General features: G+C 42.5%; 2 protein-coding genes across 3 annotated transcripts in view; both read left to right on the top strand.

Annotated features, from left to right (window-relative positions):
• The window catches only part of RXFP2 (relaxin family peptide receptor 2), a 449,786-nt gene that overhangs the window by 60,167 nt on the left and 361,683 nt on the right, over positions 1–27,936 (top strand). The window lies entirely within an intron of this gene.
• On the top strand, positions 16,933–26,265 carry LOC142290639 (uncharacterized). The gene is made up of 2 exons (XM_075334611.1): positions 16,933–17,191; positions 22,386–26,265. Exon 2 carries the CDS (start codon positions 22,392–22,394, stop codon positions 25,035–25,037), a length of 2,646 nt encoding a protein of 881 aa, XP_075190726.1. The 5' UTR covers positions 16,933–17,191; positions 22,386–22,391; the 3' UTR covers positions 25,038–26,265.

The following is a 27,936-nucleotide window of genomic DNA, read 5'->3' as shown; positions in this document are numbered from 1 at the left end:
CCCAGTCAGACATACCACAAGCGTTGCCAAATATATTAGTACGCTTGCTATTTCATCTAGTCAATATACATAGTTATTCATATTTATATATAAAACCTTTTCTTGAGGCTTCTTTGCTTAACATAAGTTTTTGAATAGCACCAATATACTTTTTATGCATTTCCATAGCTTTTATGTGCATCTTACTTACTCTTACTATATTTTAAAAATAATAATAGAACTTATTATCATTACTATTGTTATTAAAGGGAATTTGTCACCAGGTTTTTTTCTCTCCCATCTGAGAGCAGCAAAATGTTGAGACAGAGACCCTGATTCCAGCGATGTGTCATTTACTGAGCTGTTTGCTGTCATTTTGATAAAATCAATGTTTTCACTGCTGCAGATCTAGCAGTTATACAGAGGTCATGAATATGCTGGACTACCTGGCAGCATGCCAAGTAGTCCTCTCATGATAATCTACTGCTGATTAATCAGGGATTTTACCAAAACTACACTAAGCAGCCCAGTAAGTGACACATCGCTGGAATCAGGGTCTCTGTCTCTACATTATGCTGCTCTCACATTGGGTGGCAAAAAATCTGGTGATAGATTCCCTTTAAAAGCAATGCTTCCTTCATTTTATGCCTTTTTAGGGCTTTTCTGGGAAACATTTAAAATAAATTTGATCATTTTAATAGGGGTGTCAAGAATTGTCAGGTACTGCACCATAAATCCTTATTAACTAAATCTGATCATTGCCAGAGTTTATGGAGGAACATATAATCTATTGTGTATGAGGGTTTCCTGTCTCTTCCTGACAAATGCTGACAGAGGAGAACAAGGATTGGGAGGTATTAGATGCCAATATGCCCAAACTTGATAATTCATTGTATAAAGTTTCTGGCTGCAGCTTTAACACCTCTGTCCAGATAATAATCATGTTGGATCTACCAAGCTGTGCATAGGTGTTAAATGGAACCTGTCACCAGATTTGGGGCCTTTAAGCTGTGGGCACCACCAGTAGGCTCTTATATACAGCATTCTAACATGCTGTATATAAGAGCCCAGGCTGCTGTGTAGAACATCAAAAACACTTTATAATACTTACCTAGAAGGTTGCTCCGGTGCAGACTGGTCGCATGGGTGTCTCTGTTCTCTGGGTCTGGCGCATCCTCTTTCGGTCATCTTTGTCCTCCTTCTTCTGAAGGCGGCGTGCATGACACTTCCTACGTCATCCACACTTGCCGGCACTGAGGTCCTGCGAAGGCACACTACAATACTTTGATCTGCCCTGAGCAAATTTCTCTTCATTGCGGTATGTGCCTTCAAGTGATCCCTTGGTGTTAGTGTAGTAGGCACCACTGAGTACTGCACCCATGCTGGGTGAGTACAAACAGGTAATCCCAAAGGCTAAGTAGGGTGTGAACACACAGACACACTTTAACCAGGGCTCACACACACCTTAGAGAGGACCCCTGGGCAGACCCAGGAGGGGGCGTGGCCTCCACATCTCAGCTAGTGGTGCGGTGGAGAAGCTGGAAGGAGTTATGCAGAGGCAGTCCAAGAGAGAGGAGCAGTGGAGGAGGACACATGTCAGTCTGGAGCGGAGAGAGGGCACATAGACACGCTAGCCAGACCCTGAAGGTGTAGTGGCTGTTTGCGGGGGAGTTCAGTTGCCACAGAGTCAGACTGAAAGACACCTCAGGAAGAAGCGGGGTGATTGAGTACGGGGACTCCTAGTAGACCAGGCACGGACGGGGACAGGTCCCTAGAGCCAGGCATCCATTTAGTGGCCTGCTAAAACCTGCCAGTGAGGGCACTCCAGGTGTCTCACCAACCAACAGAGTCCGCAGCACACGCAGCAACGAGGGGGCCCATAAGTGAGATAGGGCAGGAAGCCATCTTTACTTGGTCCACGCTGTGCAGCAAACGGGCCAGAAAGGGGAGAAAGGCAGATGCGACTTCCCTGGATGAATCCCATATACTTCAAGTCGCGTCGTAATCGTATCATCGGTGTAGTGTCCGACATTTCTATAATTGCGCGGCAGCGACGGTACGATGTTGTTCCTCGTTCCCCTGCAGCAGCACACATCGCTGTGTGAGAACCTGCAGGAGCGAGGAGCATCTCCTTACCTACATCACCGCGGCTCACGCCGGCTATGCAGAAGGACAGATGTGGGCGGGATGTTTACGTCCTGCTCATCTCCGCCATTCCGCTTCTATTGGCCGCCTGCAGTGGGACGTCGCTATGACACCGCACAACCCGCCCCCTTAGTAAGGAGGCGGTTCGCCAGCCAGAGCGATGTCGCAGGGCAGGTGAGTGCATGTGAAGCTGCCGTAGCGATAATGTTCGCTATGGCAGTGATCACAAGATATTGCTGCTGCGACGGGGGCGGGGACTATCGCGCTCGGCATCGCAAGCATCAGCTTGCGATGTTGTAGTGTGCAAAGTACCCCTAACAGTGGCATTTAAATGGTTAACAGCAACCATTTGAGCTATGCTCAACTCTTCAACACATATGACGGGTATGAAATGTACTGTAGCTGGAATCTACCGCGTGGATGGCGCTCAGCTCCTAATCTGCATCCACACATGCTCATGCTGGCGCTAACATACTGTACGTTTGTCATTTTTGCACTAAAAACTAAAAAACTAAAAAAAAAAGAAAATGGCTTGTTGGTGGCCCCACTACATCCAGCATATGGGCAGACTCCTTTATCAGACCCTTTACATTATAATCCTGTTTAAAAAGTATATTATAGGCAGTTTGTATAAAAATTAAGCAAGCAAAATTCCCAAGACAGGGCAGAAGACAGAATTTCTATACCACATATGCTGAATAATCTCCATTAATCATGCACGGGAAGTATTTTATTAGAACACAATCAGTCAACCACCTTCACCCACACAATATTCTTTCATTTTTTTTCATAGTAATGGATACAGAGCCAAAGAAAGAAATGTGAGTAATTTGTGCAATTTCCTTGGAGGCTACAGAAGCCATTGTGAAGAAATAATGTGGGAAGAAAGTTGAATGTGACATATTCCCAGTGGAGAACGTGGTTGATAGTGAAGAATATATCATATTAGAATACCTCGTTCCTGCATAGACTCGCCAGATTTTCAATGATTATGAAAAATCCAATGTATTGTTTGTCTTAATAATGAGGCTATTGCTCTAGAACTGTGGGCGAGAACAGTCTCCTATATCTCTATGGATGTCATAGTCCAGAGCTTGAGCCATCATTGTCCTGGACGTCTGTAGATAAAACAACTGTCCCAAGTGCCAACTTTCAGCAGCAGACGGGTTGGAATACAATAGAACTTTTATATTATATATTAATATATGCGGGATGGAAATCATAAGTGGTTTATTTAGTCTTTGAATTTATGTCATTATGTAATAATGACAGAATTATTTTAATTAGATCTGCTGCAATGTTAGTCACTACAAGGACCAATCGAGAAGCAGGATGGTTGAACACTCCAGGTACCAGGACAGCGTGTCAAGATTAAGGGGATAGACAGAGACGTAGATAGGTCATAGTATGGAGTCTGAATACCAAGAGGATAGCAGATCAGAGCAAAGGTACAAGGCAAAAGGATGGTCAAACAAAGTTGAACGTGTGTGTCACGTCTCCACCAGAGTCCGCTCCTGTGACTTCTGCTTTGGTCACCAGGTGCTGCCGTATTCCCGCTGTGGGTGATGCTGGTGATAGGGGAGGAGTCAGTACCAGTAGCTCTGGTGGGTGCAGGCTCCACCCATCCACTAAACTGGGTTTCCTTGGACCTGCACTAGTGTGACGCCCTAGACTATCCAGATAGTCACAGATAGCGCACCGCACAACACCAGTCCCACATTAGGTAACATCAGCCAAACACATAAACCCTAGTCACCTCCCTCTGAGCTTAATGGACACACCAGGGGGGTGGAGCCAGGCGGTTGGCATGCCCACTGAGGAGTTCAGAGGGCCTGAGGCAGGAAACACAAGTCAGTCAAGTTAGTTCTAAGTGGAGTTCATTCAGTCAAGTGCAGGCAGTGAGTGGAAGCAGGCCTGTGTAGCAGGTCTGCAGGAGACTGACAGGTGTGAGGGTCGTAGCCCGCACACCTTGGCTAGGAGGCAGATGGTGGCCTAGCCTGCAGGAGCCGGGAAGACGGCTCGGAGGAACCGTGGTGGACCGGAACAGGGTAGTGGCCTGCCGGTACCAACCCGGGGAACCGACTGGAAAGCGGAGCACACAGGGGGTACTCAGACCCTGAAACGAGGTCCAGAAGCCACTGGACTGAGTTAATTCACTAATTGAGGTCTGGACTATAGGTCCTTTTCCACCCAAGTCCCGACTGAAGACAACAGCCCATCAAGGGGGATAGAAAGCCACCGCAGAGGCAGAGAGATCCCACGGGCCAGTGTCTGTGGGCAAATGGGCTTTCCCGACATACATAAAGCCGGGGAGCGGACTCCCGTCGCTGAAGCGTAGGCAGTCTACACATACACTACACGGTGCAGGAAAAAGGCAAAGACCACCGAACCGGGTGGGGGACCAGACGCAGCTGGCTGCGGGCACCGACCACCATCAACTTTGTTTACCAGAGACTTGTGTGTGTCAATAACAGTGAGTACCACAGTGCCATCCGGCTGCGCACCACCCTGTACTGCCCAGCCACTTCTTCCAAACGGGTCCCGGGGCCATCATTCCTGCCCACGGAGGGGGTTAACATCTTGCTGCATAACCATCTCCCCTGGGTGCCCCGTAACTGCAGCGGTGGTGTCTACACCTTCACCACATCCCGTCGGTGGCATCACGAACTCAAACACGGCTCCGGCCGTACACCTACCTACCACCCCCCTACGTAGCGCCAGCATTCTTTCAGAGCGAAGTGACCCCGGGTCCGGAGGCGCTCGAGCCACCCACCAACGAGCCCGGATCTGAGCGGCTCGGCTGCAGCCGAGCGCGGGGCAGTACCCTAGCACTGGCAGACTGTGGTGGCATGTGCCTTCTAGCTGAAGTTACCACCTTTCAGCCACAGCTAATGGAAAGGCACCACACCCTTTTTATTTTTCCTCCTGTCTGCTGGTTGCCACCAGATATAGAGCCTAGTTTATCCTGCTCGTATCTGGTTCTCGCCCTGCTCTGTATATTGATCCCTGTGTTATGACCACTGCCTGCTCTCTGACTACTCTTCTGCCTGCCGTTTTTGCACCTCGCTGCCATCTCCGGTTTTGACCTTAGCCTGATTTTCTGACTATGCTCTTGTCTGCTGATTTTGTCCCTTTACTGGCAGCGATCTCCAGAGCCCTGTAGTAATTCCAAATCCCTGTATAGGGGTTAAAGGGTTTCGGGGTTCTAGGGATCCTGCTTAGCGAGTGGCTAGCCTCTAACCTGTCCGTGACAGCTATCATGAGGCTGTGGTTCTGGGCAGGCATTACAGTGTGGTAGCAAAAGGTAAAGTCAAAGAGGACAGGTAACTGAGGCCAACAAGCACCACTAAACAGAGGGCTAAGACTGGCAGTGTTCTGGAATAAACTGCTCAGATCAATACTGTAGCTGGGCAATTACCGGAAACAGGGAAAACCTGCAGAAACCCAGAACTTTCCAGTATGAGATTGGACGACTGAGCTGTCACTAAAAACAATGAAAGCTCAGCACACCCCAGCTCCAGGTTGGATGACTGAGCAGTCACTCACCCAACTGACAGCTAAGCACACTCTGATCACTGAGCGGTGGAATCGTGTCATCTGCTAATTGGAAAAATTATACCTAAAAGTGACTAATTGGTAAATTGAAGGTCACTATATCGACATGCAAATTAAGTTGGAATTACAGCCTTACCCCAAAGTAGCCTTTTTTGTATCCTTTTGTTTACATCCTTGCCTTAGTTTAAGAGTAGTGATGGGCGAACCTATATTAGTATGGAACAGGGGAAAGAGGAGGGAGACATAGATATACATACAGTCATATGAAAAAGTTTGGGCACCCCTATTAATGTTAACCTTTTTTCTTTATAACAATTTGGGTTTTTGCAACAGCTATTTCAGTTTCATATATCTAATAACTGATGGACTGAGTAATATTTCTGGATTGAAATGAGGTTTTAACAGAAAATGTGCAATCCGCATTTAAACAAAATCTGACCGGTGCAAAAGTATGGGCACCTCAACATAAAAGTGACATTAATATTTTGTAGATCCTCCTTTTGCAAAAATAACAGCCTCTAGTCACTTCCTGTAGTTTTAATGAGTTCCTATATCCTGGATGAAGGTATATTTGACCATTCCTGTTTACAAAACAATTCCAGTTCAGTTAAGTTTGATGGTCGCCGAGCATGGACAGCACGCTTCAAATCATCCCACAGATGTTCAATGATATTCAGGTCTGGGGACTGGGATGGCTATTCCAGAACATTGTAATTGTTCCTCTGCATGAATGCCTGAGTAGATTTGGAGCGGTGTTTTGGATCATTGTTTTGCTGAAATATCCATCCCCTGCGTAACTTCAGCTTTGTCACTGATTCTTGCACATTATTGTCAAGAATCTGCTGATACTGAGTTGAATCCATGCGACCCTCAACTTTAACAAGATTCCCGGTGCCGCCATTGGCCACACAGCCCCAAAGCATGATGGAACCTCCACCAAATTTTACTGTGGGTAGTAACTGCTTTTCTTGGAATGCCGTGTTTTTTTGCCTCCATGCATAACGCCTTTTATATGACCAAACAACTCAATCTTTGTTTCATCAGTCCACAGGACCTTCTTCCGAAATGTAACTGGCTTGTCCAAATGTGCTTTTGCATACCTCAGGCGACTCTGTTTGTGGCGTGCTTGCAGAAACGGCTTCTTTCGCATCACTCTCCCATACAGCTTCTCCTTGTGCAACGTGCGCTGTATTGTTGACCGATGCACATTGACATCATCTGCAGCAAGATGAAGCTGCGGGTCTTTGGAGGTGGTCTGTGGATTGTCCTTGACTGTTCTCACCATTCTTCTTCTCTGCCTTTCTGATATTTTTATTGGCCTGCCACTTCTGGGCTTAACAAGAACTGTACCTGTGTTATTCCATTTCCTTACTATGTTCCTCACAGTGGAAACTGACAGTTTAAATCTCTGAGACAACTTTTTGTATCCTTCCCCTGAACAACTATGTTGAATAATCTTTGTTTTCATATCATTTGAGAGTTGTTTTGAGGAGCCCATGATGCCACTCTTCATAGGAGATTCAAATAGGAGAACAACTTGCAAGTGGCCACCTTTAATACCTTTTCTCATGATTGGATACACCTGCCTATGAAGTTCAAAGCTCAATGAGGTTACAAAACCAATTTAGTGCTTTAGTAAGTCAGTAAAAAGTAGTTAGGAGTGTTCAAATCAAGAAATTGATAAGGGTGCCCATACTTTTGCACCGGTCAAATTTTGTTTAAATGCGGATTGCACATTTTCTGTTAGTACAATAAACTTTATTTCAATTCAGAAATATTACTCAGTCCATCAGTTATTAGATATATGAAACTGAAATAGCTGTTGCAAAAACCCAAATTGTTATAAAGAAAAAAGGTTAATATTAATAGGGGTGTCCAAACTTTTATATATGACTGTACCACATCACCATCCTCTATCACTGTATCCATCCAGAATCTACAAAAAAAAAATAAGATGCAATTAAAATTGACAATAAACTTTGTTGGTACCATCTATACATCACGGATCCTAGCCAGGCGCAGAGATTAACAGCAAAGCTAAGCAACAGACCCAGTGGCTGAATCAGAATGGGAGACTGCTAGATTTACAGGTATCCCTGACTTAGGCCTTGTGCGCACTAGATGGAATTTCCTGTGGATTTGCTGCATGTTTCGCTGCAGAAAATGTTCATAACATCTCTGCAGTGATTCACCAGCAAATCCTATGGGGGAAAAAATGCTGTGCGCACTAGGCGGATTTTAACAGCTGCATGTTTTGCTGTGGGATTCCCGCAGCAAAAACAATTGCATGTCACTTCTTTTCCCCAGGTAGCTGCGGGACTGGCTACCGGAGGAATCTCCAGTAATGCCAGGCCTGGATTCAGTTACCTGCACTGAACTCCGGAGCTGTCACCTGGGCTCCGGAGTGCAGCGTAGACTAAACTGCGAGCGCCGAGTTATTGATTCCCCGGCGATTGCCGTTTAGTTCAGGCCGGGATGATCTCTGGAGCTCAGGTGACAGCTCCGGAGTGCAACCCGGACTCTCTACAGCTGTCACCTGAGCTCTGGAGATCAGCCCGGCCTGAACTAAACTGCAATCACCGGGGAATCTATCACTCGGTGCTCGCTGTTTAGTCTAGGCTGCACTCCGGAGCTCGGGTGGGAGCTCCGGAGTTCAGTGCAGGTAACCGTGGCCAGGCCTGGTATTGCTGGAGATTCCTCCAGTAGCAAGTCCGATGCTGGCTGCGACATTTCCGCACCAAATCCGCACAAAATCCGCAGAAAAACGCAACAAACCGCATGCGGATTTGGATGCTGATTTCGGTGCGGTATTTTCCCGCAGGTGCAGAAATCTTACTGAGCCTCCGGAATTTTCTTAAGAAAATTCCTTTTCCTAGTGCACACAGGGCCTTAATACGAATGAATCTGTGATACTAATTTTTATTAATTAGTTGTTCCATTGTTATATCTAACGAGAATTGCTATATTTGATTCTGTACTCCTTCACTGTATGTATATTTCAATTGGGGTTGGATATTTTTGTACCACTTTTGAATGTATTTTGTCCACTAAAAGATGGTGGATATACAGTACAGACCAAACGTTTGGACACACCTTCTCATTCAAAGAGTTTTCTTTATTTTCATGACTCTGAAAATTGTAGATTCCCATTGAAGGCATCAAAACTATGAATTAAAACATGTGGAATGAAATACTTAAAAAAGTGTGAAACAACTGAAAATATGTTTTATATTCTAGGTTCTTCAAAGTAGCCACTTTTTGCTTTGATTACTGCTTTGCACACTCTTGGCATTCTCTTGATGAGCTTCAAGAGGTAGTCACCGGAAATGGTCTTCCAATAGTCTTGAAGGAGTTCCCAGAGATGCTTAGCACTTGTTGGCCCTTTTGCCTTCACTGTGCGGTCCAGCTCACCCCAAACCATCTCGATTGAGTTCAGATTTGGTGAATGTGGAGGCCAGGTCACCCCATCACTCTCATTCTTAGTCAAATAGCCCTTACACAGCCTGGAGGTATGTTTGGGGTCATTGTCCTGTTGAAAAATAAATGATGGTCCAACGAAATGCAAACCTGATGCAATAGCATGCCGCTGCAACATGCTGTGGTAGCCATGCTGGTTCAGTATGCCTTCAATTTTGAATAAATCCCCAACAGTGTCACCAGCAAAGCACCCCCACACCATCACACCTCCTCCTCCATGCTTCACGGTGGGAACCAGGCATGTAGAGTTCATCCGTTCACCTTTTCTGCGTCGTACAAAGACACGGTGGTTGGATTCAAAGATCTCAAATTTGAACTCATCAGACCAAAGCACAGATTTCCACTGGTCTAATATCCATTGCTTCTTTTCTTTAGCCCAAACAAGTCTCTTCTGCTTGTTGCCTGTCCTTAGCAGTGATTTCCTAGCAGCTATTTTACCATGAAGGCCTGCTGCACAAAGTCTCCTCTCAACAGTTGTTCTAGAGATGAGACTGCTACTAGAACTCTGTGTGGCATTGACCTGGTCTCTAATCTGAGCTGCTGTTAACCTGAGATTTCTGAGGCTGGAGACTCAGATAAACTTGGTGAGTCTTGGTCTTCCTATCCTGGGGCAGTCCTCATGTGGCAGCCTGTTTCTATGTAGCGTTTGATGGTTTTTGCCACTGCACTTGGGGACACTTTCAAAGTTTTACCAATTCTTTGGACTGACTGACCTTCATTTCTTAAAGTAATGATGGCCACTCGTTGTTCTTACTTAGCTGCTTTTTTCTTGCCATAATACAAATTCTAACAGTCTATTCAGTAGGACTATCAGCTGTGTATCCACCAGACTTCTGCACAACACAACTGATGGTCCCAACCCCATTTATAAGGCAAGAAATCCCACTTATTAAACCTGCCAGGGCACACCTGTGAAGTGAAAACCATTTCTGGTGACTACTTCTTGAAGCTCATCAAGAGAACGCCAAGAGTCTGCAAAGCAGTAATCAAAGCAAAAGGTGGCTACTTTGAAGAAACTAGACTATAAGACATATTTTCAGTTGTTTCACACTTTTTTGTTAAGTATTTCATTCCACATGTGTTAATTCATAGTTTTGATGCCTTCAATGTGAATCTACAATTTTCAGAGTCATGAAAATAAAGAAAACTCTTTGAATGAGAAGGTGTGTCCAAACTTTTGGCAATCTAGCAGTAGTTCAGTCTAAACTAAAAAATACAAAAGGTACTTCTCACATATTACAGGTCAAAATGGCGAACGCCTGAAGAGCCAAGAAGTCTGCCAGAAGTTGGGATTTATGGACTGTCCCAGATCTTTTTCGCTATTGACGTCACTGCTAACTTTAAAAATTTTCCACCTGGAGTAACCACTCTTGTGGCTATTCCCACACCCCTGAATAATTTATAGTACAATATACAAGCCCCACCCATGCCATGATCACTTCATATATAAAAAGCATAGATTAAAGCCAAAGTTCCATATTGCACTACAAAGGCTCCATTCCATTAGCGCACCACTCACCTCTGCATCCTCTTATCTTTAATATGCATATAGATATTTTGAATATCAAAGTGCGAGGGTAAAAAAAAGTAGAGCTTCAGCTATTTGTACTCTGTATATTTTGCCTTTCACCATTGATTTTCCGCATACTGGCTTAAAGGAAAGTTTTTTTTATGTGTGCATTTTAGATAAAGGTTCCATCATTAGCATTTTTAATATATAATATACTGTAACCAGAACTTCCAAAATATTTCCTATCACACAGAGTTTACGTTATTTAAAGTATCTAAGACCATCAGGCTATGTATCATATCATAGTATCATAGTATCATAGTTTTTAAGGTTGAAGGGAGACTCTAAGTCCATCTAGTTCAACCCGTAGTCTAACATGTTGATCCAGAGGAAGGCAAAAAAAAACCCCAATGTGGCAAACAAGTTCCAATGGGGAAAAAAATTCCTTCCTGACTCCACATCCGGCAATCAGACTAGTTCCCTGGATCAATACCCTGTCATAAAATCTAATATACATAACTGGTAATATTAAATTTTTCAAGAAAGGCGTCCAGGCTCTGCTTAAATGTTAGTAGTGAATCACTCATTACAACATCATGCGGCAGAGAGTTCCATAGTCTCACTGCTCGTACAGTAAAGAATCCTCGTCTGTGATTATGATTAAACCTTCTTTCCTCAAGACGTAGCGGATGCCCCCGTGTTCCAGTCGCAGGCCTAGGTGTAAAAAGATCTTTGGAAAGGTCTCTGTACTGTCCCCTCATATATTTATACATTGTGATTAGATCCCCCCTAAGCCTTCGTTTTTCAAGACTAAATAACCCCAAGTTTAATAACCTGTCTTGGTATTGCAGCCCACCCATTCCTGTAATAATCTTGGTGGCTCTTCTCTGCACCCTCTCCAGTTCAGCTATGTCCTTCTTATATATCGGTGACCAGAATTGTACACAGTATTCTAAGTGCGGTCGCACTAGTGACTTGTACAGAGGTAGAACTATATTTTTTTCATGAACACTTATACCTCTTTTAATACATCCCATTATTTTATTAGCCCTGGCAGCAGCTGCCTGACACTGTCCACTAAAGTGAAGTTTACCATCCACCCATACACCCAAGTCTTTTTCTGTGTCTGTTTTACCCAGTGTTCTACAATTAAGTACATAATCATAAATGTTATTTCCTCTACCCAAGTGCATGACCTTACATTTATCTACATTAAACTTCAATTGCCACTTCTCAGCCCAATCCTCCAATTTACATAAATCTCCCTGTAATATAAAATTATCCTCCTGTAACAATGTACCCATGGATTTTGCTGCGAAAACTTGCGGATTTATCTGGATTTTCTAGATAAATCCGCAGGTTTTAGCAAGCACAGACACTCCCCATGTTATCCTATGGGGTATGGGGAGTGTCTGTGTCCATGCTGCGGTATGTGCGGCTGCGGAATATGCTGCGGCTGTACCGCAGGTGCACGTAACTGCATGTCAATTATTCCTGTGGAAATCCCACCTCTCCACTATGGAGATAGAGGCCAGGACTTCCGCAGGTAAGTCGCATGAATGTCCGCAGGTTTCCCGTAGATATTTCGCTGGAATCCCGCAGCTATGGATAGGTGCAGATTCCGGGGAGCTGCTGCGGGAAACCTGCGGACGTACCTGCGGATATATCAGCGGGTACATAGTCCCATGGGCACATAGCCTTATACTTAAAGAATACAAAGTTATATTCCAATAATCACTTACGTTGCAGAATTACCTAATTGTGCTCTCGGGAGATTGATCTGTTTATGCGGTTCTATTGTAATTACACTTATGTAGCAATCAGTAAATTTATTGATGCAGCAAATATTAACAATTTATAATGAAGCTGAATCAAAAATGTAATTCCAGATTAAGAGTTGTACCCAACATGTCAAACTTATTTTTATTTATTTTCTTCAGAAAGACTACAACCCTGGAACAGCCAACAAGTAGTAGATCAGGAGATAGATAAGGTTCTTAATCCTATAATTATATAATACAATAATTATATATTAGCTTAAAGGGGTTCTCCTTTTAAAACAAGTTATACCTTATCTTAAGAACAGTTAATAAGTTCCACCCTTGGACCTAAACTGATCAGAAGTATATGGATTTTTAATTTTTGTTTGGGCACTTTTATCCCCATTAGAATGGATTAGCACTGCTCACGCCCACCAGTCTCTCCATTCATTATCTATGGGGTTTCTGGAAAAAGACAAGCATAATGTTCAGCAGCTCCATTGGGAATGAAAGGAGCAGTGGTTGAGCACCTACATCTGTTCCATTCTAGCAAGGATAAAAGTGCCCTGTTCTACAGATCAGTGAGGGTCCCTGTGTTCGGACCACCACCAATTGATACGTTATAATTCGAGTCAAATTTCCTGAAATTCACAGGTCTTGGTGAATTCAGATAATGATTGATTTGATTCCCACCAATTGTCCTAAACTGCTGATCACCAATGTAGTAGATTCCATGAGTCACCAACTTTCTCCCCCTCTACCTTTCGCTCTCTCTCCCCTCTTCCCTTCTCCCGCTCTTCCTTCCTGCTTAGTCTTCACAGCTAAATGCCTGCCCAGAATTTTTTTAAGGCATTTTGATTGCCTGAACCACAGACCATCAAACACTGACATCTTTATTCTTTAAAGGGAACCTGTCACCAGATTTGGAGACTATAAAGTGGACTCTTATATACAGCATTCTAACATGCTTTATATAAGAGCCTAGGCCGCTGTGTGGAACATAAAAATCACTTTACAATACTCATCTGTGGGGCAGTGCAGTGCAGACTGGTCGAATAGGTGGCTCTATTCTCCAGTACCGGCGCCTCCTCTTTTGGCCATCTTTGTCGTCCTCCTTCTTCTGAAGCCTGGGTGCATGACGCATCCTACGTCATCCACACTAGCCGGCATTGAGGTCCTGCGCAGGCGCACTACAATACTTTGATCTGCCCTGCTAAAAAAAAAAAGTTTTAAAAAATGTAAAAAAAAATAAAAAACCCTAAAAGTTCAAATCACCCCCCCATTCACCCCATTAAAAAATAAAGGGTTAAAAAAAATAGAAAAATACACATATTTAGTATTGCCCCGTTCAGAAATGCCCGATCTATCAAAAAATAAAATCAATTAATCCGATCGGTAAACGGTGTAGTGGCAATAAAGTTCCAAACGCAAAAATTACGCTTTTTGGTTGCTGTGAATTTCCGCAAAATGGGATAAGAGGTGATCAAAATTTTCCCAAACCAAACAAATGTCCCAAACTATATATCATCTCAATAAATTACATAAATACCTAAGAAGAAAACAAGAGATTATCTTAAAAAATATATTTTATTTAAATTATTAGTCAAAAAACGACTTAAAACATACATAAAACATATGTGGTAGGTCAGGATAAACACAGTGGGTACAGGGCTTAATATTAGACACAAAATGCAGAAAAAAACAGCTAAAATTATAAATATATAGGAAAATCTTTTTAGATCATACAAAAATTCAGCTGTATTTAAACTTTGGTTGGTTCAATAAATAAAGAAAGAAACAGGAGTATCAGCATTAAATAGAAGTGTCACATGCATAATAATTATTAATTTATAATTATTATGCATGTTACACTTCTATTTAGATAAAATGAAAACGCTACGGATCATGTAAAATGGCGCAAAAGATGCACTTTTTTTGGACAAAATTTAGATTTTTTTGTAATCCCTTAGATAAAAACAATCCCTTTAAAAATTTCTAATTTTATTAAATATGTCTTAAAAATTCCCAAGTGATTCACCTATCTAGAATTTATCAAGGGTAGTATAAATATACAACAGGGTAGCCACCCCTATACAAAAGAAAATACAATCAAAAGGCAGAAAAACGGGAGTATGGGATCCCAAATGGGATTAATCTGGCCCTATCATGGACCTACCACCTCACACCTTCCTACCGACGGAGGTAAAACACCTTAACTTAGCTGGGCGCCCCCGTTCCTCGGTGGCTATCCCTCACTTACCCTAATAAATTCCCTACCATATGAGGAGAAATGCCTGAGCAAGTTACCTCTAATTATTGGTTGGATTTTTTTACCCCACAATGGACTTTAAAGAGAGGGCAATTATAGCTCCACCTGTTTAATATGCTCAAATTCAGCTGGTCATTAATTCATATGCAGGGAAAATAGATACCATAACAACCTGTCCAGTTAATATGCTCAAATTCAACTGGTCATTAATTCATATATTGAGATAACAAACGCCACAGTACCCTGTTATTTCTGATCAGTCATTATGCTCCAGCTCAACCGGTCATCAATTCATAAACAGGCATAACAAATACCATATATCCAGTTGATATGCTCCAATTCAACTGGTCATCCGTTAATATACAGGGACAACAGGTACCATAGCACCCCACTATCTAGATCAGGTTGATATGTCCCAATTCGACCAGAATAAATTCAAATACAGGGGCAAAAAGTCCAAATACCAAGTTATCCTAATAAATAAGAAAACACATTTAACTTGCTTTCAAGTGCGGATGCACTTGATAAAGGGAAGTTAATTTATCAGCCTTAAAATGATATTCATTCATTCATAATGAGTTTATATACTGGCATTGTTCCAGAGGTTAGGATTTGCTGAAAGCAAGTTAAATGTGTTTTCTTATTTATTAGGATAACTTGGTATTTGGACTTTTTGCCCCTGTATTTGAATTTATTCTGGTCGAATTGGGACATATCAACCTGATCTAGATAGTGGGGTGCTATGGTACCTGTTGTCCCTGTATATTAACGGATGACCAGTTGAATTGGAGCATATCAACTGGATATATGGTATTTGTTATGCCTGTTTATGAATTGATGACCGGTTGAGCTGGAGCATAATGACTGATCAGAAATAACAGGGTACTGTGGCGTTTGTTATCTCAATATATGAATTAATGACCAGTTGAATTTGAGCATATTAACTGGACAGGTTGTTATGGTATCTATTTTCCCTGCATATGAATTAATGACCAGCTGAATTTGAGCATATTAAACAGGTGGAGCTATAATTGCCTTCTCTTTAAAGTCCATTGTGGGGTAAAAAAATCCAACCAATAATTAGAGGTAACTTGCTCAGGCATTTCTCCTCATATGGTAGGGAATTTATTAGGGTAAGTGAGGGATAGCCACCGAGGAACGGGGGCGCCCAGCTAAGTTAAGGTGTTTTACCTCCGTCGGTAGGAAGGTGTGAGGTGGTAGGTCCATGATAGGGCCAGATTAATCCCATTTGGGATCCCATACTCCCGTTTTTCTGCCTTTGATTGTATTTTCTTTTGTATAGGGGTGGCTACTGTAAAATAGTGAGTTTATGGAGATTGATTCATAGACTGGATTACATATATTCATAAATATATGTATATCGCCCATCCCTTTAAGGAAAGTCTGTGTGTTGGAAAATGCTAAACCAAGAGTTTGAGATGGTAAGAACCAAACTCATCTGTTAGTCGTCCATCAAAGCCATCTGACGTTGTTTGTCAAAGTTGTCAAAGTAGTGCTATATATTGTTTAGAATGTTGGGCTATGAGCTGAAATAGCTATGAGAAACGTTTTACTGTAAGTTACTGTTACACTGAGGTCAAAGCTCAGCGAGCCTCAAAGGGTTTCTATATATATATATATAGATTGAAGTAGGTCTTGTTACAGGTCTCTAGTGCGCAAGTACACTTATTTCGCGGGTAAAATGTACCACGTGACATGATGTAATGCTTAACCTAAATTAAGGATAGTTAGTTTTTGTGTTACCATGTAAAGAGATAAGGACAATCCAGAGGAGGGGTTTTGGGTTATAAAAGAAGCCCACACTTCAAAGGTTTGGGAGAAGGAGGGAGAGGCAGAAGGTGACAGGAGAAAGACGGACCCATCCGACCAGACCATCTACAGACCATCCCGAGACGACCTACACACTACAGCGATGTAAGAGATATGAACTGTTATTTTTTCTATCTGTCTCCATCTATTAACTCAAGCCAAGAAAGTTATTTTTCTCTAATGACTGTAACCCTCCAACTCTTATCTGAATAAATTCATAATATGTTTTTGACCTATCTTCGCTCCAATCATTATATACTGGCTATGCAGTTGTCGCCGCAAACCCATTATTTAACATTTGGCGAGCACCAGCCTGAATGATTGTGAAACACAGCTGTTTTCTGTGCAAAGTGATTTTTTTCACGCTGCCTATTCTTGCAGAAGGACTTTTTTTTTTTTTTTCTTTTTCTTTTTTCTCACGTCATTCCCTGCCCTTTGTCCGTGAGGGGGGGTCAGTGAGTAAAACTTTCTGTCCAAGCTGCAGGCGAACGACGATACACTGTGTCCACATCAGAACCTAAGAGAGGGTTAACGTGACAAGCTGCTCGGAGGTCGTATGTGTCAAAGCCATTCCAGGACCATCCATCCATAAGTCGGTTGAAGCCATCCGAGGACCATCCATCCATAAGACGGTTGAAGCCATTCAAGGACAAGCATCACATACTGGTGAGAAATGGAGTTTATTCATGATTATTTTAGTAACTGTCATGTAGAGTATTCATTTGATCATACACATAGTGACGCACAGTTATGGTCAAATCTGTACCGGCAATGTGAACTTGAGAATCTTAAGCTAGATAAAAAGTTTTTTATTGTGAATCGGTTACAGAAAAAGATACAGAATGTATTGGGTATGGTATACACTTACAATTCCATGGTGGGTGGGGCACAGCCATATGCACGCACTATCTGTATGGTGACTGACACACCCATAACAACAGGCACGCCCAATACAACAGACACACACGTCACAGATTCAGAAACAACAGATTGTCCAAATTGTTCGATATTAGCAGAACATATCGAACATCTGGAGGATCAGTTGGAAACAAGAGCAGATTTAATATCAAAACTACGGAAAGATATTAAATATGTATCTGTTAATACGAGACAGAACAAGACAGAAGCTTTAGGTTCAGACGTACCGGACGGGCTGAATACGGCCGAGGACGAGACTCTGAATGAAGAGGAACTTCGAAAAAAGAAGTTACATGATAAGGCCGCCCGTCTTAACATTAAAATCCATGACCAATTGATGAAAATCATTAAGGACATACCGAAATATGATGATAAAATGGACGCCTTCCATAATGCGGACATTTTTGAGTCACATTCCGATAAATATAATCTAACAAATGAACAGAGAAACAAGATCTATAGGGTATGGCTTCCCTCCCACATGGCAAAAAGGTTACAAGCAACACCTAGGACTGACGAACACAATGACCTGATCCATGACACAAAGGAAGATAGGCTGAGACAGTTGATTCTCTTTACCACAGGAGAGTCTAGCCCAACAGTCGAATTGTTAGAAAACCTTAAGACACATATACAGGAGGATCCATTTGTCTTTGTCGTTAAATTTGAACAGGCCTACAAAATGATAATGGAAATCGGATCTGATCAAGAACCGCCTTCCATGATCAAGGCCTTTGTTAAAAAGTTTAAATATTTGGACCCTGCTTCATTCGAAATAGCTTCTAGAATGGAAAGTCTACAAGAGGTCACATCATTTATTGATAGAATACGTAGACGAATGAAGCAAAATCAGGTAAAATCAAAAATAGCCATGATAGAAGGGAACACTGACACATTAGTATCCCAGGAAAAACAGATCAAAAACAACAAAAGACCGGTGTTGAATTCTAAAAACAAGAATTCAGGGGGGGGTAACAGGAAAAGCACAATTCATTGCTTTTTTTGCGGCCTACCCGGACACCTGAAGTGGGAATGCAAGAAATTCCTGAGGGCGGGAGTTGAGGAAAGGCTGGGTAAGGAGAATGGACTGATGCCAAACACATCCAGTGCCCCTCCCCCATCTTCAGCACCTCCACCTTCATACACGCCCACTCGTACTGACAACAGAAATAACCAATCACCATATGCACCTCTGACCAGACAGATAAGGGAAATGACCATACAGGGATTGGATGGAAGGGGCAAGACACCTGCTGCTCTTCTCCCTTCCCCATCCTCCTGACTAGCAAAGCCGGTGCCCAGGCTGCATCCACTGGAATTCGTCACTCGAGTTTCAATGGATAGCTGTGGTCGACCATTTTTAAAGGTAAATCTTGAGGGTCAGGAAGTAACATTTCTCCTTGATACAGGTGCGCAATTGAGTGTCACAAATGTTGATTTACATTTAAAGCCAGATTCCCCTGTATGTACAATTGTTGGTTTCAGTGGTAAAAATGGAACAAAGGTGACTTTAGCGCAGGATGTTTCTTTGGAAATACCTGTTTTTTTGAAAACGAAAATGGATATTTGGTGTTGTCAGGATACTGAGAATATAATTGGCACTGATTTTATGGAAAAGCATGGCTGGATTATTGATTTGGGTAACAAAACAGTTTGGAAAGATTCTAACGGTTGTAAGGCGGTAGTTATTGATCCAGATGAATATAGTCATGTCGGGACCATTTGTTTGACCGATGTAGTGTCAGCAGATCATTTGTGGCCTGAAACTGGTGGTGACGAAGTATTGACTGAGTTAGTACAGCGGTTTCCTTCTTTATGGGCTCAGTACAGGAATGAGGTTGGAACAATGAAGGATGTAATTGTCAAAATTGAAGGCCGAGACCCACCTCCTCAGCGTCAGTATAAGTTGCCTCCGGAGTCAGTTGCTCCGATGTCGAAGATTATACAGGAATTGTTGGCTCAAGGTGTCATACGAAAGGCAAATTCGGTTTGTAACAATCCATTGTGGTGTGTTCTGAAAAGCGATGGTAGCTATAGGATGTTGTTGGACTTGAGGATGTTCAATAAGTGTACTCCCAATGTAGCACCGATTGTAGCTGATACACATGACATGATGTCGAGATTGGATGCTAAGGCAAGGTACTTCTCAGTATTGGATATCAGTAATGGTTTTTTCAGTATACCGATTGAGCAAAGTTGCCAATATCGATTTGCATTCAACCACCTCGATCAGCAATATGTATGCTGTAGGCTTCCTCAGGGGGCAAGTATGTCGCCAAGCATTTTTCATCAGGCGCTGGCGAACGTTTTGTCGAAATTTTCTCGTCCGGAATGTTTATTGCAATATGTGGACGATATCTTGTTGAGTACGGAGGATGAGAATTTGCATATTTCTCTACTGGCAGAATTGTTTGAGCTGCTGCATGATGCAGGTTTAAAACTGAATACCAAAAAGGTCAAGCTGATGCAGACTGAGGTCAGGTTTTTAGGAGTTCTGCTAAGTCCAGGTACACGGCGACCCCTACAGGACAGAATAGAGGCAATTGCATCTCTTCCAATTCCAACATCACACAAGGCACTAAGACATTTTTTAGGGCTTGTAAATTACTCAAGGGATTTCATTGAAAATTTTGCTGACAAAGCCAGACCTTTGTATGATCTTTTAAAAGGTGACAATGATGATTATTTTGGTCCCTGGAGTGTTGAACAGGAAAAAGCCTTCACACAATTGAAACATGATCTACAACACGCACCTGCGTTAAGTATGGTGGAAAAGAACGCACCTTTTGCGCTTCAAGCACACACTTCAGAGACAAGTATCTCTGTGGTTTTGCTGCAGCTGCAAGGGGGGGAATGGAGAATCTTGGGGTACTTCTCTAAGCTTCTCTCACCTGTTGAGAGGGGGTTTGAGGTGTGCGCAAGACACCTGGTGGGAGTGTATTTTGCGATAAAAATCACTCAACACATCATCGGGTTCCATAAGGTTATTCTCCAAACGCCACATTCCACACTGAAACTTCTCTTTGAGAAAAACATCCCAGATGTGTCAAATCAGAGATTTGCCCATTGGTTGCTCTCATTGTCTCCAAATCAAATTGAGGTAGATTATAAGGCCAAGTATGTTCTTCCTCAATTGATGCAGTATGAAGGACAAACCCATGATTGCATAGAAACGTTCCATGAACCAAGTCCATCTCTCTTCAGACGACAGTCGGAAGACGCAGATGAACCTGTGTTTGTAGACGGTTCTAGATTTTTTCTGGAAGGACACTATCACACAGGATATGGAATTTTCTATTCCAAGCGAGGACAAGTGGTAAAACACAAGTTACCGAGTCATTTCTCAGCTCAAAGGGCAGAGATAGAAGCGGTAAGAATGGTCCTACAGCTGAATGAAGCTGATGATCAAACTCCAATGGTAATCTACAGTGATAGCTCCTATGTTGTCAGATCCCTAACCGATTACCTGCCTGTTTGGGAAAGGAGAGGCTACGTGGACTCGTCCAACAAAGCCTTGCTGCACCGCGAAACTCTAGAATCAATTTTTGAGATGGCATCTAGGGCCCCAAATAGATTTGCTATAGTGAAAGTCGCTGCACATCAAAGATCTGATGATGAGTTATCTGTAGGAAATGCAACCGCAGATGCTCTAGCCAAAGAAGCTGCCCTGACAGGAGAGGAAGTGTTTGACTCTGAACCTTCTGAGATTTCAGCGGTTCAAAGAACAGACACGTACATACCTTCATTTGCAGAAGAACAGAGAAAAGATCCTTCTCTTGTTATTTTTCTGGATGATCCAAAACCTCCTTTCATCTGTGAAAATGGGGTTTTGTGTCACAATTCAAATGAAGAATTGCGTCCAGTTGTACCAAAACATCTACAGGTAGAATTCACTCGATACAACCATGAGAGTTTAGGTCACTTGGGACAACAGAAATTGTTAGTCATTCTCAAGGAGAAATTTTATTGGGAAAAAATGGACGAAACAGTTCAAAGTGTTGTACTATCATGTCTCATTTGTGCCCAAATAAATCCAAGACCTAAAGGACAGAAGCCACCACTTCTACGGATCGCACCTGCAGATGGTCCATGGTCTACACTGCAGATAGACTATATTGGTCCTTTACCCTCAGGTAAACATGGTCTCAGGTATGCATTGATTGTGGTAGATGTGTTCTCAAAATGGGAAGAAATATTACCTGTTAGGAAAGATGATGCTTTGTCCACAGCAAGGGAATTGGTACAACATGTCTTTTGTACTTGGGGGATCCCAAGGATGATTACCTCCGATCGAGGTAGCCACTTCACAGGTAAAATCATGCAAACTGCTTGTGCTATTCTAGGGGCGCGACAGCAATTTCATGTCCCCTATCATCCACAATCTGCGGGAATTGTGGAAAGAATGAATAGGACAATCAAGTCCAGAATTGCAAAGATGCTTTTGGACAAAGGTAACACTTGGGTTGACAAGGTTCCTTTCATACTGATGAGTATAAGAGGTTCAATCTCTTCTACAACTCAATTCACTCCGTTTGAGTTGATGACAGGAAGAAAAATGCCATTGTGGTTTCCACATGAGCCATTTTTATCCACTCCACAAAAAGATGCTATCTCAAGGTCCCAATGGTTGAGATCGCTGCAGGAGAACCTGAAAGCGATTCTGCCATATGCGGCATCGAGAATGCAGAAAATGGAGCCACCCTATGAGTCCAAATTCAAGAAAGGTGCTCTAGTCATGATCAAAACCTTTCGCAAGAGTGGTCCATGGGAGTGTAATTGGGAAGGTCCTTTTGAAGTCCTTGAGACTATGGGACAAGTCATGATTCTTGTGCACCGAGTGTCAAATGTGGTAAAAAAGACCCGGAAAACACAAAAAGTGTGGGTTCACGTTGACCAGTGCAAAATATTTGTGACAAAATAATGATACTGCATTTCTTTCCAGGAAGAAATGGATTCCTATACGAACTGGAATAAAGAACCTAAAGACTGTGAAGGAAAGATGACATCAAGCCTTCTGCAGAAAGAACATCTTCCCAAGCTCAAGACAAGCTTCTACGTGATGGGATCTACGTTCCTGCTGCTTTGCTTTATTTTCGTCATTGTTTACATGTTACATCAAGGAACAATCGCCAATGATGTGAATGAACAGACTAGAGAGATTCAACATTCTCGAAGACCAAGAGGATCAGATACACGGAACTTACTGACAGAGAACATCACGGACAATTCTGTGGAGATAACAGGAAATATCTGCATGGGATATGGAACAAAATGTTGCATTGAATTACATTTCATACACGACACAGACATAATATTACATGCGATTGCAGGACCTAAAACTAGATTCACACAATTACAAGGAGAATATGTACACAATAATAAAACTGGTACATGGGAATGTTCTCCTACAGATGTACTATACTGGAACATAGAGATCAGAGGTGATGAACCTGCTGTATGGTCCGGTGATATTACAAATGACATGATTGCAAAGGGAAAGTTTGGAAGATCCAAAACAGAAATTTTGTTAAAAACTCAGGTTTTTGGGAAAATTCTGGATCCTTCTTTACTCTCCATCACAGAAGGAGATAAAGATTGGGTCAAAACATGGAATTTCCAGATAACACGGGAACCTGTACAAGTTCAGGTATCTGTAGTGTTTACTGTTACTAACACTATAGTTCCGGAAATAAGGGTTTCACCACAGACAGTACATAATAAAGTAAATACATTACCCATAATGTTAAAATGTAGCACAAGGTTGAGATTGCCTTCTGAGTCTTTGTTGACATGGACCAAAAATTCATCGTTTTTGGGAAGTTTTTTAAACAGTCCAACTAATGTCATTCACAGAGGTCAGATTGGTAATATCAGGTGGATGGATGATACGTTCATTTTTTCCATAGAGAATCCATCTTCCAGGGACTCTGGAATTTACCAGTGTTGCGTTGAAACAAAGACACATTACAGACATTGTAAAGACGTTAGTGTGAATATTTGGTCAGCAGCAGATAGTGCATGCACAGACACGAGGTTCATGCCGTCTACTCCTTTCCAAATTAATCAATTTCAGTCCAAGTCCTTATTAAGGGATGGAGAATTTATGACAATGGTGTGGACTTTCAATATGTCTCATTGGAAGATCTCTACCAGGTTTCCTCAGTGTCAATCACATCTCATAAACATGGAGATGGGGATAGAACAGTGGTTTGGGAAAAGAACAGCTCAGACTAGGAGTAAGAGAGGAGTGTTAGAAGGAATTCTGGGAGGAATTGGGACAGTGGGAAGTCTGACTAATGCCATGAATATACAGACACTTAAGTCAGATTTGGATAATATTGGTTTTATTGGAGGAAAAGGTGTAAAGGTTCAGAAGAGTCTGAATCAACTTCTGGAAAAGATGGTAATGAATACAGCTGCTGTACTAGGCTCTTCCGTGTCACATCTACAGGATGCTACATTAGCTCTCGTGAAAAGCACACACGAAACACAAGTAGCTAAAGCGTGCCTGGAGATACAGGTAGAGTACTCTTCTAATTTGAAGCTGATTGCGCAAGCTTTACAGAGTGGAATTACTCCACTGGGAATACTGCGAAATTTACCTGTAGAGTATGATTTTGCATTGAATCATACGGATTTGTGGGTAAATAAGTGGTTAGGATGTGAACGAAACATTTGTGTTGGCACATCGCTAATCCCGGTGATTGGAAGAGAAGGAACTATTGCTCCTGTTACAGTTTTGGGTATACCTGTGAGCAACACACAACAAGTGTTCTATCAACTGCAGTACACAGATTTTGCATTTGATGGAGTGAACACTGAACAAGTAGACATTTCTTCATGTTTGCATTTTGTTTCTAAGGTGATGTGTTTACCTGGACAGGATAAGGTGATTTATCATTCATGTTTTCATAATCATTCTTCTTGTCATGCGAGAATAGAGACTGTACAGACACTACATGATCTGGTGACTCCAGTAAGTCCAACTAAGATATGTTTTCAGGTCATGTCTGAGACAGAGAAGGTTTCTGTTTTCTATTCTGCTTGTGTACATAAGGAAAACCTACCTATGGGTTTGTATTGTATAGAAGGAGATGTGAGATCTCTTTCAAAGAAGGAAGGAAGTTTTAATATCACTTCTATAGGAAAGAGAAACTTAACGGCATTTCCGATACAATTCAATTTATCACAGATAAATGATTTTCTTTGGGATATGTGGACAAGTGAAATAAAGAAAGACAAGGGTTTGTTAGATTTATTAACGAAACAGTTAAAGGAAGCAGAAATTATATTCAGACATGAACAAGGTGAATTAAGTGATATTGAACACGAATGGAATGGAATGTCAGGTAGAACTTGGTGGAAGAGTTTTAGTACATCTGTACATTCCTGGTCTAAGTCATCTTTTCAGTCAGCGGTTGGAAATGTTTTATTTAATCCCATCATAATCATATTTTTATTAGTTTTGATGTGTATTATATATCAAGTTTTTGTGATGTGTAGAATTCAGAAGATATATAGGAACATAAAAATAGAAATGAAAAAGGAAGATAACATTCTTAGAGGAATGTTAAATCGCAAGATGACTTTTTGACAGAAAGTTGCAGATTGGTTTATCAAGTCAAATATTGGTCTAGAATTTCCAACAAGAATGTATGTGATACGAATGATGACACGATTGAGTTAGGGTTTCCCGGGGTTCATCAAACTTCCATATAAGGGGGGACTGTAAAATAGTGAGTTTATGGAGATTGATTCATAGACTGGATTACATATATTCATAAATATATGTATATCGCCCATCCCTTTAAGGAAAGTCTGTGTGTTGGAAAATGCTAAACCAAGAGTTTGAGATGGTAAGAACCAAACTCATCTGTTAGTCGTCCATCAAAGCCATCTGACGTTGTTTGTCAAAGTTGTCAAAGTAGTGCTATATATTGTTTAGAATGTTGGGCTATGAGCTGAAATAGCTATGAGAAACGTTTTACTGTAAGTTACTGTTACACTGAGGTCAAAGCTCAGCGAGCCTCAAAGGGTTTCTATATATATATATATAGATTGAAGTAGGTCTTGTTACAGGTCTCTAGTGCGCAAGTACACTTATTTCGCGGGTAAAATGTACCACGTGACATGATGTAATGCTTAACCTAAATTAAGGATAGTTAGTTTTTGTGTTACCATGTAAAGAGATAAGGACAATCCAGAGGAGGGGTTTTGGGTTATAAAAGAAGCCCACACTTCAAAGGTTTGGGAGAAGGAGGGAGAGGCAGAAGGTGACAGGAGAAAGACGGACCCATCCGACCAGACCATCTACAGACCATCCCGAGACGACCTACACACTACAGCGATGTAAGAGATATGAACTGTTATTTTTTCTATCTGTCTCCATCTATTAACTCAAGCCAAGAAAGTTATTTTTCTCTAATGACTGTAACCCTCCAACTCTTATCTGAATAAATTCATAATATGTTTTTGACCTATCTTCGCTCCAATCATTATATACTGGCTATGCAGTTGTCGCCGCAAACCCATTATTTAACAGCTACCCTGTTGTATATTTATACTACCCTTGATAAATTCTAGATAGGTGAATCACTTGGGAATTTTTAAGACATATTTAATAAAATTAAAATTTTTTTAAAGGGATTGTTTTTTTCACTATATATATGTACCTTTTGACTATCCTGGAATTATTTTGATTGTTAGCCCTTAGATAAAAGTAAACCTATACATGTTTAGTGTCTACGAACTCGTATCGACCTGATGCATCACACCGACACATGTATTTTACCATATAATGAACACTGTGAATAAACTATCAAAAAAACCATCATGAAATCTCACTTTTTTGCAATTTATTTGCACTTGGAATTGTTTTCCTGTTTTCCAGTACACTACATGGTAAAGCTTATGGTTTCTTTTAAAAGTAGAACTCGTCCTGCAAAAAATAAGCCCTTATATGTCAAGATTGACCTATAAAATAAAAGAAGTTACGGCTCTCAGAAAAAGGGGAGCAAAAAAAAACGGAAAATCGCCCAGGGGTGAAGTGGTTAAGAAGAGGACTAAAGTTAGCAAACCTCCGACTCACAAGGAGTCATCCTACGGCACTCAGGAGAGGAAAAACCCCTGTGGAGGAAATGTCTAGGGAACATGATGGATGGCTGATGGATTGCCCTTCCCTTGGGCTTAGAAGGTTAATGCTAAGGCCAGGGCCACACGGGGGACTACTGCATTCCTCGCATGACACTCGGCTCACGCTTGCAGCACAGCAGGAGCCGAGTGTCATGCGAGTGTCACTGCGACTGAGGTCCGATCATGTGACTTTTCTCTCGCCCCATAGGCTTGAATGGGTGCGAGAGAAACCTGGATCGCATTACAGTGGCGGCATGCTGCAATTGTTTTCTCAGTCTGATTAGGGCTGAGAAAATAATCGCTCATGGGTGCTGACACACAGGCTAATATTGGTCCGAGTGGAATGCGATGTTTTATCACATCCCACTCACTCCAATTTTCACCGGAGTGTGCTATCCCCGGAACCGCGACTTGGATAGAAGAGGAGACGGAACAGCTCTGCAGGAGAATGCGGACGCAGTTCCTCTTTATACTAAACCACTGGAGGGAAGAGATCTTGGTGCAAGCCTGTGAGATGGAACTCCCAGGAGAAGAGAGGGTGAGCGGTTACCCAGTCCCTGTCGATTACCCTAATCTGGCTACAGCGGCTAAAGGATCCGGACTGCCCCCACTCGCGGCGAGCATTCCACCGTCACCTACCCCGTCCTCGGCGGACGCCGAGCTGCCCACACCAATCCCGGCAGCGGAACCTGTAGTACTTGTATATGAGACTCCAGTCACAGAAACCCCGGTCATGACAGTGGTCATCCGGACCCTGGCCACACCAGATCCGGCCGCATCACTGGGCCCGTCCTCAGAGGCGGAGCACCCGGACCCTGCAACCCCGGCTGTGGAGCAGTCGGTTTTTCAGTCTACAGCTACGGAAGTGGAGCCTAAAGATCCACTGGTCCCACTACCATGCGGCATCTTGACGTCTGTTGGGGCCGCAAGAGTCCACCTAAACCCAGAGCCAGTTAGGGAGCTGAGGCCGGACGCTGACTCTCACTGCTGGGAATGACACCAAAGACAGCCGACACCAGCGATGACAACTCCAGACCAACGGCAGTGGGAGATCGTTGCCCGTAGACAGAGGGAGAAAGGAAACCTGAGAAAAGCCACCTTTCGTGTCCCAGGGCCACAAAGAAGGGCCCTTGTGCGGCGCTTCAACCCTGAGAAGGGGTGGGGTTTTTCTCTGTGAAGCAAGCCTCTCTGAAGAGGTGTTTGTAGCTCAAAGGGATATCAAGCAGCATCTCCCGAGGGATTACCCGGGCCGGAATCTGGAGCCAGGGGAGGTAGTCACTTATAACCGACACTGGAGCGAGCGGGGCTGGTACACCCTCGATGTGAAAAGGCTCGCTGTGCTAAATGAGCAAGTTGTGCCA

This window comes from Anomaloglossus baeobatrachus, chromosome 2 (genome assembly GCF_048569485.1).
Source record: "Anomaloglossus baeobatrachus isolate aAnoBae1 chromosome 2, aAnoBae1.hap1, whole genome shotgun sequence".
NCBI classification, from domain to species: domain Eukaryota; kingdom Metazoa; phylum Chordata; class Amphibia; order Anura; family Aromobatidae; genus Anomaloglossus; species Anomaloglossus baeobatrachus.
This window is presented reverse-complemented; position numbering and strand designations above follow the sequence as displayed.

Excerpts from the sequence above, each read along its gene's own strand:
- LOC142290639 (XM_075334611.1), top strand. The coding sequence starts at position 22,392 with ATGGATTCCTATACGAACTGGAATAAAGAACCTAAAGACTGTGAAGGA.